This window comes from Bos indicus x Bos taurus, chromosome 2 (genome assembly GCF_003369695.1).
Source record: "Bos indicus x Bos taurus breed Angus x Brahman F1 hybrid chromosome 2, Bos_hybrid_MaternalHap_v2.0, whole genome shotgun sequence".
Lineage (NCBI taxonomy): Eukaryota > Metazoa > Chordata > Mammalia > Artiodactyla > Bovidae > Bos > Bos indicus x Bos taurus.
In genome coordinates, this window is record NC_040077.1 from 122,483,903 (window position 1) to 122,499,953 (window position 16,051).

The 16,051-nt window shown below is 54.5% G+C and overlaps 1 protein-coding gene across 1 annotated transcript; it reads left to right on the forward strand.

Annotated features, from left to right (window-relative positions):
* The first annotated feature begins 777 nt into the window (after window positions 1–777).
* MATN1 (matrilin 1) lies at window positions 778–11,416 on the forward strand. Its single transcript, XM_027518133.1, has 7 exons — window positions 778–1,589; window positions 3,302–3,648; window positions 4,772–4,994; window positions 5,911–6,036; window positions 6,991–7,407; window positions 8,305–8,457; window positions 10,033–11,416. Exons 1-7 carry the CDS (start codon window positions 1,493–1,495, stop codon window positions 10,302–10,304), a joined length of 1,635 nt encoding a protein of 544 aa, XP_027373934.1. The 5' UTR covers window positions 778–1,492; the 3' UTR covers window positions 10,305–11,416.
* The last annotated feature ends 4,635 nt before the right edge of the window (window positions 11,417–16,051 follow it).

Consider the following 16,051-nt stretch of genomic DNA (forward strand, 5'->3'; position numbering starts at 1 on the left):
TGCAGTCTCTGGGGTCCCAAAGAGTCAGACATGACTGAGCAACTGAACTGAACTGGACCTATATGCAATGATGGGGACCCTTCCTGGTTATACTCCTTTATTTATAAGTCTTTAGTTTTGCCTCGTCTGTGAAGACCCCGGACTGGGCCCAGATGCAGAGATGAATCAACCAGACACTTAGCCACTCACGGGTGAGACGGACAAGGTACAGAAGCACAGGGAAGGGGTCCTAACCCAGGGCAGCGGGGAGAGAGACGGGCATGGAGAAGGCACCTCCACCAGGCTTCCCCCATGCAAGCAGGGTGCCTGAGAGCTCTGGCCCGGGGCCCTCTTCTGGCATTGACACTCAGCTGCACTTAAGACAAGTTACTTCAAAACTATGGGTTTCAGTTCCTCATCTTGGAAATGGGGGTAATAATATTGGTTGCCTCAAAGGGTTATCCAGAGAATTCGATGAGATGGTTCATGTAAGACTGCTTGCCCTGGGAGGTGGGCACCATTAGCATCCCCACCTTTCAGATGAGGCACAGAGAGGTGAAGCAACCTGTCCACAGTCACACAGCAAGTAGAGAGCACGCCCAAGTCATCTGGCTCCTAAGTCTGTGCTCTCGACCATCTTCCCTACTGCCCTTCTCCTAGCGTGCTGTGCTTGGTCGATCAGTCGTCTCTGACTCTTTGCAACCCCATGGACTGTATAGGCCACCAGGCTCCTCTGTCCATGGGGATTCTCCAGGCAAGAATACTGGCATGGGTTGCCCCACCCTCTCTAGGGCATCTTCCCAACCCAGGGATTGAGCCCAGGTTTCTGCATTGTAAGCAGATCCTTTACCATTTGAACCACCACAGAAGCCCGCCCAGCTCTTACAAGGGGCTCATGTACCTGTTCGCTCCGATATGACTCTGAAAGATTGTTAGGCAGAGAGTGATCAGGAGGAGGGGGCAACATGGGCAGATGGTCCTGCGTGGACAAAGGCTTGAGGAGCACTCAGATCCAGGTGAGGCTGGAGAACAGGGTGTGGGTGGAGAGCCAGCAGACAGGACAGCCAAGGTTGGAGGTGGGAAACGGGCTGGAGTTGTAGGTGGGAGAAGAGTGTTGGCGCGGGATGAGGGCGCCGGGCAGGGCTGGGGTGTGAGGCTGTTGGACTCAGGTTTACCTGGGCTCAGTCTGGCAGCTTCAGGCCAGTGCAGGCTCTGGGCCCGGAGGAGCCACCCTCCACCCACCTGATATTTCCTGGATTCCAGCTGCAGCTTCTGCAGGCAAAGGAGCCCTTGTGGTCAGAGGGGCCTCCGGAGCCCAGGCGGGGAGACTCCTTCCCTCCCTCCCTGGCACACACACCTCCATTCAGCCTGGCCCCGCCCTCCAAGGGGGCTGACCCCACGTTAGTTGGGGGCCCGCCTGACTGGGAGGCTGGGCCAGCAGGCATCAAGGTTGATAAGACCTGGCCCCCACTGGCCCCCACGACTGTGCTGCTACTGCCCGCGTGCCAGAACCATGAGGGCACTCAGTGGCCCCCGCCTCATGCTCTGTGGCCTGCTGCTGCTGCTGTTCCAGGCCCCATGCGCCCTTGGCCTCGCCCCACTGTCCAGAGGTGAGGGGGCCCCATGTGAGGTGGGGGATACCGGGCACTGAGACAGACAGAGGCTAAATTGGATCCAGCATGGGCGGGGGCGGGCAGGCAGGGGTGCCCCACAGGGCTGACGCAGGAACAGATAGAGATGGTGACAAACACAAGGACCAGGGTGGGCTGACCCTGTCTGTTCTGTGTGGAGCGGGCATGAGAAGGCTTCTCTGAGCCTGTCTCTCGGCTTTGCAGCTCCCAGGCTGTCCTCAGGGACCAGGCACCCTGCAGGGATGGTCTTGGTCTTCTGGGTCACTGACCGCACAGCCTTCTGTCACCTGGGGCTGCAACCAGGCCCAGGGCTGAGCTCACGACTCTCTGATGACTGCATATCTGAGGGAGGAGGGGTGGCAAGATGACATTCCCCCTTCCACCAGCGCTTCCAGCATATTCTGGACTGGGCTGTCCATGAGCTGTACCACTGAGTTTCAGTTGTGAGGACAGAGTCCTAGGATGCCCAGCTCCTCCTGTGCAGATGGGGAAATTGAGGCCAGAGAGAGGAGGATCTATCTAAAACCACACAGTGAGTGAGCAAGCCTCAGAGCCTCATGGCTCCTGGTCCACTGTCCCATGGTGTGGCCAATGCCCTCTCCATCTCTGGGCCTCAGTTTACCCATTTGTAGCCTCAGCTAGTGGCAACCAGGAAACCAAGTTGCAAGGTGATTTCTGAGGTCCCTTGAGGACTTCTGATGTCCCGGCCTGGGGCACCATGGCTGGGAGATAGGACTGTCCACACACCTTGTCTTTCTTGACGCTTCCTGCATCCCTGCTTGGGAGCAGCCCAGATTTAGTGGTGGACAGAGTGCAGACTTCTGTACTGGCTGCAGGGCCAGGCCAGTGATAACATCAAGCATTAAGCCTATCCTCCCCTCCAGGCAGATGAGAAAAGCGAAGCTTCAAAGCTGCAATCATCTGCCCAAGGCCACAGAGCTAGGACTCGGACTCCGTCTACCCCACTTGGGCTCTGTGTCCCTCCCAGCACATGGTGCTGCCTCCCAGGCTGTCTGGAAAGACATCGCTCCCTGGGGGTGTGTCTTGGGGGCCCACTTGATCAGACTGCCAAGGTGGCCACGAGGAACTCCTGCTGTTTTTCCTGTTCTTAGACCAGCCAGCAGGCTCTGCGGGACTGGGGCCAACTGGGTGCGCTTTGCTGATTCTCTTTGACGCTCAGATGAAAGAGCCCACGTTGACGGGTGTTGCACTGGTTTTCAAGGCTGTGCCCGCCGGAGGGCCGACCCTCAGTTCCCTCCTGCCCAGGCAGGGCAAAGAGAATCTCTTGTTTACACTCTGGGCTGAAACCTGAGACGTGAAGGCTATCTTCTCCTTTGCTGCCTCTGAGAACCCTACATGCCCAGCCTTGAGTTGGCACCTTACACATATTTTTGCTTGCCCTCAAAGGATTCTGTAAGGAAGGGATCGCCTGTCCATTGTACAGACAGGAAACTGAGGCTCAGAGAGGTGAAGGTGCCATTTGAACCTTTGTCTTTCCTATGGGCTGAGCTGGGGGCCTCTGGCAAGTTGCTTGCCTGAGTCCCCATGCTGACAGCAGGACCCAGCCAGGCTGATTCATGTCTGGTCTAGTCTGCCTGAGGCCTCAGGTCTGGACCTAAGTAGCCCCTGATGCCCTGTTCCTTCGTCTTAAGTATCTCCGCTCCATCCTCCCGACCTCTGCCCCCTCCCAGGGCACCTCTGCCGGACCCGGCCCACCGACCTGGTGTTCGTCGTCGACAGCTCACGCAGCGTGCGGCCCGTGGAGTTTGAGAAGGTGAAGGTGTTCCTGTCCCAGGTCATCGAGTCACTGGATGTGGGGCCCAATGCCACCCGCGTGGGCCTGGTCAACTACGCCAGCTCCGTGAAGCAGGAGTTCCCGCTGCGGGCCCACAGCTCCAAGGCTGAGCTGCTGCAGGCTGTGCGCCGCATCCAGCCGCTGTCCACGGGCACCATGACGGGTCTGGCCATCCAGTTCGCCATCACCAAGGCCTTAAGCGATGCAGAGGGTGGTCGCCCCAGGTCCCCCGACATTAGCAAGGTAGGGGCTCACAGGAACGTGGCAGCCTGCAGCAATGAAGAGATACAGCTAGGTTTTCAGGGCCAGGAGCCTCGGCCTCTGGAGGGGAGGAGATTGTACAAGGCCGCTCCCCAGGGAACCCAGGGTAGGGATACTAAAAATAATGCTGCTCCCTCTGGCTTCTTATCAAGAATCATCTCAGGGGGCCTCACCACACCCCCTTTCTCCAGATAAAGAAACATGGGCTCAGGAAGGTGAGCTGTATTTCCAACCCAGGCCTGTCAGGTCACCAAGACAGGGGGTCGGGCATCCAGGCCAGGAGGAGGAGACTCAGGAATCAGAAGCAGACTCAGGTCAGAAGCAGAAAAGCAGCCAAAGGGGCTGGACGCTGAGTCCCAGACTCCTACAGAGCAGTTTGGAGGACCCGACTTAGGGCAGGCTGGACAGGGGGTGGGTGAGGGCCAGCCTCGGCACCAGGGTCCATTCTTGTGGCCCTTTCCCAGATACAGCACACAGGGGACTTGTGGGAGGGGAAGTGTTTTCTTCCTAGGGAAGTTAGTATCTTGAGGAACGGAGGGAGAAAAGGCAGCATCTTCCTTCATTCCGTGGGCATCTATATGGGTACCACCTCTCTCCCAGGGTATACAAGGGAAGATGGGCAGAAGAGAGGAAAAACTTCCACTCTTTAGCGTCTGCCTCCCTCTGGTGGCCAAAAGGTAGAACTGCATGGAGTTGAGTACAGAGGTTTGGCCCTGCCCTCGCAAGCACCCCCAGGCTGACGGAGTGGAGGTGGCTCTGCCCTCAGAGGTCACAGAGCTGTCTGATGGAGGAGAAGACACCCAGAAGCCCTAGTCAGACGGAAGAACACCTAGCCACGCCTCTCACTCAGAAGAAACCTTTCTCCTCTTCCACTATCCAAGTTCTTTTTCTCGGGCCTGATATTGGTGGTGGCAGCAGTCATATCCACCTGCCACCGAATAGTTGTGTGACCGCGGCTTGCCACTCCGCCCCTCCGGGTCAATCTCCTCTTATGTCAACCGTCCTGGGGTGTTGGGGGGGCGGGTGGTGCTGCTGGAGGACCAAGTGGCCCACCCAGTGTGGGGAGGGAGGCCAGGCTCTCGCATGTTCCTCCTCTGCGTCGCAGGTGGTCATCGTGGTGACGGACGGGAGGCCCCAGGACAGCGTGCGGGACGTGTCTGCGCGGGCCCGGGCCGGCGGCATCGAGCTGTTCGCCATCGGCGTGGGCCGCGTGGACAAGGCCACGCTGCAGCAGATCGCCAGCGAGCCGCAGGACGAGCACGTCGACTACGTGGAGAGCTACAGCGTCATCGAGAAGCTGTCCAAGAAGTTCCAGGAGGCCTTCTGCTGTGCGTGGGCGGCGGGGGGCAGGCGATGGGCCAGGCTGGGGGTGGTGCTGGGGGAAGGGAGATTGGGGAAAGGCGGTCGGGTGTCTGGCCAGGGCCAGGGCAGGGGCAGGGCTGAGAGCGGACAATTGGGGGCGGAGCCCGGGAAGGAGGTGGCCTATAAGAGGCGGGGACTGAGATTGAGACCACATTGGGGGCGGGGCCAGGGCCTTATCTGGGCTGATTCCCATCCAGTCCGAGGTTGAAGGACTTGGGGAGGAGGTGACACTCAAAAGACCTTTTTTTTTTTTTTTTGGAGATAGAGTCCTGGCAGGGAACATGGGGAGGGCCTAAAAAAGCCTGTGCTATTTGGCTGCGGCGTGTGTATGTGTGTGTGTGTGGTGGTTGGGGGGTGGAGGGTTGGGATGCCAGTCTTCTGCCATGTGGGAAGGTCTGAGGGGGCTTGAGCATTGGGGTGGAGAAATTTCAGAACCTTTAGCGGGGTGGAGGAGGCAGTGCAAGGATTCTTCTCCACGTGTAAAACAGATCTAGGAAGAGCCTGAATCTAACTGAGAATTCTAGGCCATAATGCACAGTACCACAAATCTGGCATTTCACAAATATTTGTTGAGCGTCTTCTGTGTGCTGTGTTCACTGCTGCGTGTTTTGTTCTAGTCATTTGGAATACAACAGTGAACAAAGGGGATTTAGGCCCTGCCCCTGTGGCCTATATCATTTCAGCAGGAAGCTTTAGTTTATTATCAGCAATGCCACCATCTCCAGGGATGTCAGCCTGGCTGCAGTGATTCTGGCCTGGGTTGAGGGTCTGGAACCCCACTCGGGTGAGGGCCTGAGTGACCCTGAGCTTATGAGGGGCGATTCTGGCTGAGATATCCAAGGGCCGGTGACTGTGTGCTTCTGTCTCCTCTCGTCCCTGCAGTGGTGTCAGACCTGTGTGCCACGGGTGACCATGACTGTGAGCAGGTGTGTGTCAGCTCCCCAGGCTCCTACACCTGTGCCTGCCGCGAGGGCTTCACCCTGAACAGTGATGGCAAGACCTGCAATGGTCAGTGGGCCGGACACAGGCAGCCTGGGGAGGGTGGTGGGGAGGGGATGGGGCCTTGACCAGTCCCCAGGAAGCCCACCCGAGCCTCCCTGCTCCTTGCCTCTGGACTAATCTGCAATGGATATCTTCTGTGGACTTGTGGACACAGAGGGGGAAGGAGAGGGTGGGATGAATTGAGAGAGTAGTATTGACATGTATGCACTCCCATGTGTAGAGCAGATAGCTAGTGGGCAGCTGCTGTGGCTTTCCGGGTGGCTCAGTGGTAAAGAATCTGCCTGCCCATACAGGCACTGCAGGAGATACAGCTTTGATCCCTGGGTCGGGAAGACCCCTTGGAGGGGGAAATGGCAACCCCCTTTTGTATTCTATCCAGGATAATCACATGGACAGAGGAGCCTGGTGGACTGCACAGTCTCTGGGGTCATAAAAAGTTGGACACGACTTAGTGACTGAGCAGGCAGGCAGGGGAAGCTACTGTAGAGCACAGGGAGCTCAGCTCAGTGCCCTATGATGCCTAGAGGGGTGGGAGGGAGGCTCAAGAGGCTTGTGTATACATATGGCTGATTCATGCTGTTGTACAGCAGAAACTAACACGACATTGTAAAGCAATTATCCTCCAATTTAAAAGAAAGAGATGTCTTCTAGAGTTTGATGTTTGCAGTTCTCTTCTCACTGTCCCTCTTTTTGCCACTGTGGATGGTGGGTTTAGTGTGGTAGAAGGAGTTACATAGTCTTGAACTCACATCTTGGTGCCACTACTTCTGAGTTGTGTGATTTAACCCTGTTTAGAGCTTCAAGTTTCAATGCTGGAGGTTAGGCTGCCCAGAGGGAGTTCTGAGGCCCAAATGGGATGATGTTCTGAACAGCTGTTGGGTGTGGTGGGTACCCAGCCACTGGCTGGGATGAATGACTGTGTCCTTAAGCTTCACCTCACTGCCTTCCTACCCTTTCCAGTCTGCAACGGTGGCGGGGGCAGTTCGGCTACTGACCTGGTCTTCCTCATTGATGGGTCCAAGAGTGTGCGGCCGGAGAACTTTGAGCTGGTGAAGAAGTTCATCAACCAGATTGTGGACACGCTGGATGTATCGGACAAGTTGGCCCAGGTGGGGCTGGTACAGTACTCAAGCTCTGTGCGCCAGGAGTTCCCACTGGGCCGCTTCCACACCAAGAAGGACATCAAGGCAGCCGTGCGGAACATGTCCTACATGGAGAAGGGCACCATGACTGGGGCTGCCCTCAAGTACCTCATCGACAATTCCTTCACTGTGTCCAGCGGGGCTAGGCCTGGTGCTCAGAAGGTGGGCATTGTCTTCACTGATGGCCGGAGCCAGGACTACATTAACGATGCTGCCAAGAAAGCCAAGGACCTTGGTAGGTGCTGCTGGGACCCTGAACGCCACCAGTGGCCAGGGGTGCTCATGGAACAGCTCAGTTTCAGTTTAGCTTAGGTCTGTTCTGATGAGTGCCTTAAACCCAGGTTCGATATAAATGAGGTTTGTCCAACTCTTTCTTATACTGATGAAAAAACTGAAGCCCCAGAAGAGTAAGTGGATTGTTCTGATGGCCTTTTGGTAAGTGAGGCTTGGAACTTTTCCAGTTGAATATTCCCAAGAGCACACCATCTGTTGGCAGGCAACCCCACTTTGGGACAAGCCTGAGTCTCAGCTTTGTCACCTATTAAATGAAAATAATAGCAACCAGTAGATGGATATTATAAGGGTTACATGAGATTACAAAGTTCTCAGTACAAGGAATCAGTACAAGTCTGATATATTGTAGCATCTCAGTAAATGTTGATTTCCTCAATGTCTTTGTCCCAGGCATTGTGCCTGCAATTCCAGCATCTGCCACCAGGAGGTGACGGGTTTGATTGCCTGGGCATTCCCCAGATTTAGCCATGGTTGCCTGTCCCCACGGTGAAAGTGAAGTGAAGTGAAAGTCACTCAGACGTGTTTGACTCTTTGCAACCCCATAAACTATACAGGCCAGAATACTGGAGAGAGTAGCCTTTCCCTTCTCCAGGGGATCTTCCCAATCCAGGGATCAAACCCAGGTCTTCTGCTTTGCAGGCAGATTCTTTACCAGCTGAGCCACAAAGGAAGCCCAAGAATACTGGAGTGGGTAGCCTATCCCTTCTCCAGAGGATCTCCCTGACCTAGGAATTGAACCGGGGTTTCCTGCATTGCAGGCGGATTCCTTACCAACTGAGCTGTCAGGGAAGCTGCCTGTCCCCATGGCCACCATTATTCACCTTGTTCCTCTTGGCAGGCTTTAAAATGTTTGCTGTGGGTGTGGGCAATGCCGTGGAGGATGAGCTGAGGGAAATCGCCTCAGAGCCCGTGGCAGAGCACTATTTTTACACAGCTGACTTCAAAACCATCAACCAGATTGGCAAGAAGTTGCAGAAGAGGATCTGTGTGGGTGAGTGAGACCAGAAAGGGCACCAGTGGGAGGAGGAGGTGGGGCTCTGATGATACGTGTGGGTGTCTGTTTGTGTAACCATCCTGGACTAGATATGGATGGGGAAAACAGGAGCTGGGATAGCATCATGAGTTGGCAGAACTGGGAGGAGGGCTGACCAATCTGACTTTTCAGTTCAGTCACTCAGTCGTGTCCGACTCTGCGACCCCATGGACTGCAGCACGCCAGGCTTCCCTGTCTTTCACTATCTCCTGGAGTTTGTACAAACTCATGTCCATCGAGTCGGTGATGCCATCCAACCATCTCATCCTCTGTCATCCCCTTCTCCTCCTGCCTTCAATCTTTCCCAGCATCAGGATCTTTTCCAATGAGCCAATTCTTCACATCAAGTGGCCAAAATATTGCAGTTTCAGCTTCAGCATCAGTCCTTCCAATGAATATTCAGGACTGATTTCCTTGAGGGTTGACTGGTTTGATCTTCTTGCAGTTTAAGGGACTCTCAAGAGTTTTCTCTAACACCACAGTTCAAAAGCATCAATTCTTCGCTGCTCAGCTTTCTTTATAGTCCAGCTTTCACATCCATACATGACTGGAATGTACACATGACTGGAAAAACCATAGTTTTGACTAGACGGACCTTTGTCAGCAAAATAACGTCTCTGCTTTTTACTATGCTGTCTAGGTTGGTCATAGCTTTTCTTCCAAGGAGCAAGTATCTTTTAATTTCATGGCTGCAGCCACCATCTGCAGGGATTTTGGAGCCCAAGAAAATAAAGTCTGTCACTGTTTCCATTGTTTCTCCATTTGCCATGAAGTGATGGGAATGGATGCCATGATCTTCGTTTTTTGAATGTCGAGTTTTAAGCCAGCTTTTTCACTCTCCTCTTGTCCTCGGTCTGATTTTTTACAGCCAGCAAACATGTACTGAATGCTCTTTTACAAGCGGCACTGTTCTCAGTGCTTTCCAAATGTGAAATCATTTAATCCTATTTGGTAGGAATATTGTTATCCCCATTTTAGAGACAGGAAAACCAAGGCCAGAGGGGTGGAACAACTGAGTAACTGGAGGAGCCAGGATTTGAACCCTGCTTCCTCTCCTGGTTCCCAGTGGTAAAGAGTGTAGATTCCCCAGTCAGACAGGCCTGGGTTTGCATGTTTGCTTTGACACTAACTAGCTGCTGGCTCTGGGCAAGTTGTTTACCTTCTTGAGTTCTTCATTTGTAAAACGGGATTGATAACAAACCCAAAGAGTTGGAGTGAGGAGTCACCAAGATGACCTCGGGGCCCCCGACTACAGCGTCCTGCACGTCGTAGGTGGTCAGCATTGGGGAGGCTGTTTTGGAGTTCTTTATCAGGGTTTTGAGGGGTCAGGAAGACATTCAGGGATGGCCCCCTCCGTCACTCCTGGGAGCTCTGTCTCAGGAACTCTACATGTCTCTCTGCCTTCTCGCATCTCCCAGGCCCCACACTCCCCCAAGGCGCTCCAGTTCTGGCCCTGAGCAGTGACTACCCGCCTCCCTGGCAGGCAGCCACTCACCATCTCCTTTCCCTTTCCCCACTTTCTGCCCACCCCAGAGGAAGACCCGTGTGCTTGCGAGTCCATTGTGAAATTCCAGACCAAAGTGGAGGGGCTGCTGCAGGCCCTGACCCGGAAGCATATCCTTTCCCAGAAGCCTCTGCGAGGAGAGGGAGCGGTCAGGAGGGCCCTGTGGTGGCGGGGAGGAGAGAGCCTTGCCCCTTGTGTGGTGGGGTCGGGCAGGCTCCTGCTGAAGACGGGCTGGATCCTGGCCCGGGAGGCTGGCCTTGGCTTTGGCACTGAGAAGGGAGAGGCAGAAACCAAGAGCTAGAAGCTGGGCACACACGGAGTCCTGGATATGCTCGGGAAAACGTGGTGCCTCTGGACTCCGCTTTCTCAGGCGCTCGGTGACCTGCCTACTCACCAGACTCCTCTCAGATGGGGCTGCACCCCTCACAGCTCCCCGGGCTCAGGCAGGACTAGGCGGGTACCCAGCAGGCCTAAACCTGCACCTGGGCAGGGCTGGGCTTTCCAGACCCGCCGTAACTGCTGGCTTGTTTTTGGAAAGCACCCTCCTGAGGGCCGTGGATGGGTAAGTTTTGACCCTGGCGAAAGCACACGCTATGGGGAGGGATGAGAGAAAGTCCTGGAAGCGGGGTCCGGAGTGCAGGTGCCACCCCGTCACCGCCCTGCTCCAGTCAGCCCTCGCCTCTCCTTAACTCCCAGTCCACTGGAAGCCGTGAGTAAGCGGCTGGCCGTCCTGGAGAACAGAATCGTCTAAGCCCGCCTGTCCGCAGTGCAGCTCACGGAGCCCTGCGTGTGTCCCCTGGAGCCCAAGTTTAGTCTAGCTTTACCAGTTCAGTGAGAGGGCTTTGGGAGGTGGGGTCCCAGGACAGGACGGGCTTTTTCCTCTCTCACCCTTCGAGCCTGCGCGGAGTGTGTGTTTGAGTGTGTGTGCTGGGAGAGTGTGCCTGTTCGGGAGCGCACGTGTGTGTGTGTGTGTGTGTGTGTACACCCAAGGGTAGGCATGTGACTAGGAACATGAGTGAGAACACAGGGGTGAGTGTGGGAGGAACTGCGTTTGCTTTTTTTTTAATCAAAAGCTTAATATATTCCTGTTTTTTTTTTTTTTTTTTTCAGTTCACTCTTTCTTGACTGTGAGTGCTGTGAATTTCTTTTCTGGTTTCTGTATTCCCTTTTGAAAAACCATTAAATGTGATTTAACGTAAGCACTGAATGAGGCTGGTGGCCTTGTGGTCATTTGGTCGGCAGGAGGAAGAACTTGTGGGGGTGGCAGGCGATAAGTTTGCTCGGAGGAACTCAGCAATGGTGTCAGCAGGGAAGATGGCCACTGCTCCCCAACCCGCGCGTGTCTGTCTTGACTTTTCAGTTACAGATTCATTGATGAGATCTCTGTTCATCCTCCCAGCAACCTTACCCAGAACAAACTTGAGTCATTCCCATTTTACAGATGGGAAACCTGAGTGTCTGAGTGACGAGATGACTGGCTCGTTGGAGAGACAGGGCTCTTGAATCTGAGACTTTGAGACATCAAGAGAAAAAGGCATCAGATAAGAAGGGCAGTGGCACCAGAGAAGACTCTCCATCCATCCATCCATTCATTCATCCGTCCATCATTCATTCAGGCAACACACAAAGAGCCTATGCCCGTGTCAGGTGGTGGGGAGGTGGTGGCCTGTGGGAAAGACACAGTCCCATCTCTTCCATTGGGCAGGGTGCCCTGTTACCTCAGTTGAGAGGTTTAGGTTGCCAGGAGCCCCTGGGATGAGTGAGTGAGTGCGTGTGTGTGAGGTTGGTGATGAGCAGGGTTGCAGCCTGAGCCTGGGCTGGCCCTCTGCCCTCTGCCCGGCACCACACCCTCCCTTGGAGTTCTCTCTCTTGCTTCCTGGTCAGCAGCCTCAGCCCCATGCCCAACACAGACAGTTGCAGCCTCCACCTCAGGGACAGTACCAGGAACGTCTTTGACCACCATGGAGTCTCATTTCTGTACCTCCCCCAGGGGAGCTTGGAACCCATTCTTGTTTAATGGAGCATCTTTAGCAAAAGTACTAGATTCATACTTGAGAGCTTGTAAAAGTCTTTTATAAGAAGCTCAGACCATCCTGAAAGATCTTCCTTAGAAGGAAGATCAAGGAGGTAGAACCAACACCACCAGCAACACCCAGGAACTAACCTGTGTGTTGGTAAAACAGCACAACCTTCTAAGAGCAATGTAAAAGTCATACAGCCTTGCACAGCTTTTACCCTTGGCACAGCCAAATTGGCAAAGCCCTTTTTTTGTGCCAATCTCTGGATGAGGATTTTTTCTCATCTGAAGAGGCTCCTTATCACAGCCCCTGTGGCAATTGCTCAGTCCACACTTCTTGCCTCCTGAGATTATCCCCACAACCCACCCCCAGCATGTCCATGGGGGCAGGGCGGCAGGGTCATGTGAATACAGGATAACCTTGGCTCCTGGACTCAGCTAATTGGTCAAAGGGGGTCACGTGACTCAAGTTGGGCCAATTGCTGCCTCTCTTCTGGGAATTTGGAAGTGTGGACCCTAGTTACGGGGCAGCTGCTGCTGGAGCTGGGTGGTCTCTCTTCTTCCAGGTGTGCTGAAAGGCTGAGATTGGTGGTTGCCCTCCTCAGGAGGCAGAAAAGTAGCATTTGCTGAGTTGCTGATGGCCTTCTGGTCTAAGGCTGTTTCAGTGACCTGTTGCTATAAAACAAACCACCCCAAAGTCAACAAGCCACCTTAGTGGCTTGAAGCAACCACCTGTTATTGTGTGACTCTCTGACTGATTGGGCTCAGTTGGGTGGTTCTTCTGCTCCACCTGGTGTTGGCTGCGGCTGCAGTGATGAGTCCCCACCAGGCTGGAGCATATAGCGTGGCCCACGCCCATGACTGCTGCCTCGGTGGGGACAGTTGTCAGACTGGGTCCCTGTCTTTGTCTGTCTCTCTCTCTATGTAGTCTCAGGGCCTTACTTTCTCCATATGGGCTCTTCAGCAGGGGAACTGGACTTCTTACATGGCAGCTCAGGGCTTCCAGAAATTTCTGAGGCCCAAATTGGCCCTGTATGACTTCCACTGCATTTTGTTGGTCAAAGTAGTTACAGGCTAGCTCAAGTTCAAGGGTGGAGAGATAAACTTCACCTCTTCTCCATGGGGGGAGAGGGACAAGGAATTTGTGGCCATATTTAATTTACCACCTGGGGTCATTCACTGGCCCCCTACTTGGGCCTGGCTGCAGTCCCTGCCTGGCCATGCATGAGACACCCAGTGAACCTCAGCAAAGTTAAACATGGTCAAATCACTTTCTGTTTCATGCAACGCAAAAGCCCTGACTTGGCTGTCTCCTCACCTGCATCTCCCCCCAACCCATGTGAGGCCTTGGTCTTCTGGTTCTCCGCTTTCAATTCTGGGAAGTGACTGGAGCATCCTGGCTTCTGGCTCCTCTGTGGCCTGCTAACTTGGCAGAGCCTTTCACCTGAGTCCCGCAGGCTACAAATGTGGAAGAAAACTACTAGCCTTGCCTCGTTATGAGGTTGCAGGATGTGAATAAGGAAAAAATAGGAGGCATTCAGTGTGGTGCCCACCCACACTTTGCATCCGGAGTGGAGCTGGCATCACTGATGCCATCTGGGGGTGGCTTCCTGGCCTCAGGAACACACCCACACCTGTCAGCTCCTCAACACCTCCCTTGCTCCCATCTGGCACTGGTGTCCCTTGAGATGCTGTGGCCACTTGGCCTCCAGTGGCTGTGCCACTTGCTGGGAGGCCACCCCAGAGGGTGCACCGTGGCTCCCTACAAGCATTCTGCTCCTCAGCAGGGAGCTTGGCCCCTCTGTGTTACGTTAGCAGGTACCCATCCTCTGGCCCCAGCAGGAAGCTGAGGCGAGCACAGCCTTCCCTCTGGTGTGAGCAACAGCCTGAGGGCCAAGGCTCAGGAGGCCAGGCAGGGAGGGGTACCAGCCTGGGGGCCTCTGGGAACAGTGGCCACTCTATCACACAGTCATTTGGCAAACTTGTACTGCACCAATGCCAGGCCCTTCTCTGGGTGCTAGAGAGAGAGAGAACAAAACAGACCGAGGTCCCCGTGTTCATGGGTGACATTCCAGCCACACTTATTTCTGCCTATATGAACCTGCACAAGTCACCCTGTCTCCCTGTGGACCTTAGTTCTTCATCTGTTAGATGGAGAGATGATCCAGAAACATGGAATAAATGAGGAGAAATCTCCAAGGAAGCAGGTGGTGTGCACTCAAAGACCAAAAGCTGTGAACACTTCCTTGATGAAATCAAAGAAACGAAGATAGCAAAGTACCCAGGGGGAACCTCTCTGGCCTGGCAGAGACCAAGTATTGGGCCCCAAGGTTCAAGGAAATGTCCCATGGGGAGGTGATGGCAGGTGGTTGTCTTTGGAGTCACACATCCCTGGCGTGAGTCCCCTGCAACCCCTTTGCCTTGAACAAATTCCTACTTTCTCTGATGTCAGCTTCCTCAACAGTAAGCAGGGCAACAGCATGCTTCTCCCAGTGGTCATCACGTAGGCAGACAGAGGGCTTGGTATGGGTGTGGCCAGCCCTGCAGGAATCCCTGGAGGAGGCAGCAGAGGGGGATTTGAGGGGAGTGGGAGGGCTGGGCCTGCAGGGGAAAGCCCTGCAGGGGAAATCTGGAAAGTGAGTTGTGTAGGGAGGGAGAGAGGAGCTGAAAAGCCACAAGTTGCGGGGGAGGCGTGGAGGGCTCCGGGGAGGAAGGGAGCCTTGAGTCAGGCTGTGGGGTTGCAGGGACAGTTCTTGTCTGATTGCTCCCTCCTTCCTTCCACATATACTAAGCATCCTCAAAGGCCAAAGGGCTTCCTAGGTGGCTCAGTGGAAAAGAATTCACGTGCCAATGCAAGGAGACACAGGAGACTTGTGTCTTCCCAGGGTTTGATCCCTGGGTCAGGAAGATCCCCTGGAGGAGGAAGTGGCAACCCACTCCAGTATTCTTGCCTAGAGACTCCCATGGACAGAGGAACCTGGCAGGCTGCAGTCCACGGGGTTGCAAAGAGTCTGACACGACTGAGCAACTAACACGTACTTTCTTTACTTCTAGTCAACGGACCCTTTTCTTTAATAATTAAAGCAAATGTATAATGTTTGTTTGATAAGCCAATGTTTCTTTGATCAAGGGTATGCCACCAGGGCTCATATGGGAGGGTCCAGTCAAGTCATGCAGGGGTGGGGAGGTGTCCTGGAAGAAGTGGACTTGAGCATGGATCTGCAGGTGGTTTAAGAGGAAGGTGAAAGGGGTGGTGGAGAAGAACATGTCAAGAAGAGGGAACAGCACGTGCAAGGTCCCTGAGGCAGAAAGGCATGTGGTCCTCCAAGGGTCTGGATGCAGGTCTACCTGGGGGACGGGGGACAGTCAGGAACAGGGACAGGGCCCAAGACCAGACTGGGCAAGGGCTCCATCTGTGGTGGAATGTGAAGCCATGGAAGTGTTTTAAGTGAGGAGGTAAAGGGACCAGATTTATAAATTACCAGTTAGCACTCCTGTTTCTCTTACAAATCCTCAGATGGAGTGTGAGTTGGGCTGAGAAGAGACCTCAGCTGGGATGGGCACGGACCAGACATCCATGTCACATCCCTAAGCTGGGTCGGGTGCAGGCAGCTGACCTGCCTGTCGGGGTGAGGCAGTGAGACCCGGGCTGGTTTAAACATTTTGGGGAGAGTTGAGAAACTGCTTCTGAAGATGGTGCTGGAGGCCCCGATGCATCTGTGCAGTGACCCTCGGAGGCAGTATGACTGTTCCGTGTGATGGGACTTGTCCGAGTCAACGGAAGAGCTGATTCCTTGGTTTATCTGATGGTAAGGCTTTTCTCAAGAACAGCCCGTACTGAGCTCTGCTGCTTGTGATAACAGATGTCAAGCCCAAGTAGGTGCTTGGCAGACCCCAGTGACCTCCCTCCCGCCCCTAGCCCTGGCAGTCAGCAGGCTCACGGTCTGGCTGAGGGTAAACCTGGTCGTGGAGGAGCCTGAGGCTGGAGGGCAGAGGGGGCAGGGTTGGACCCCAGAGCTGAAGACTGGTGG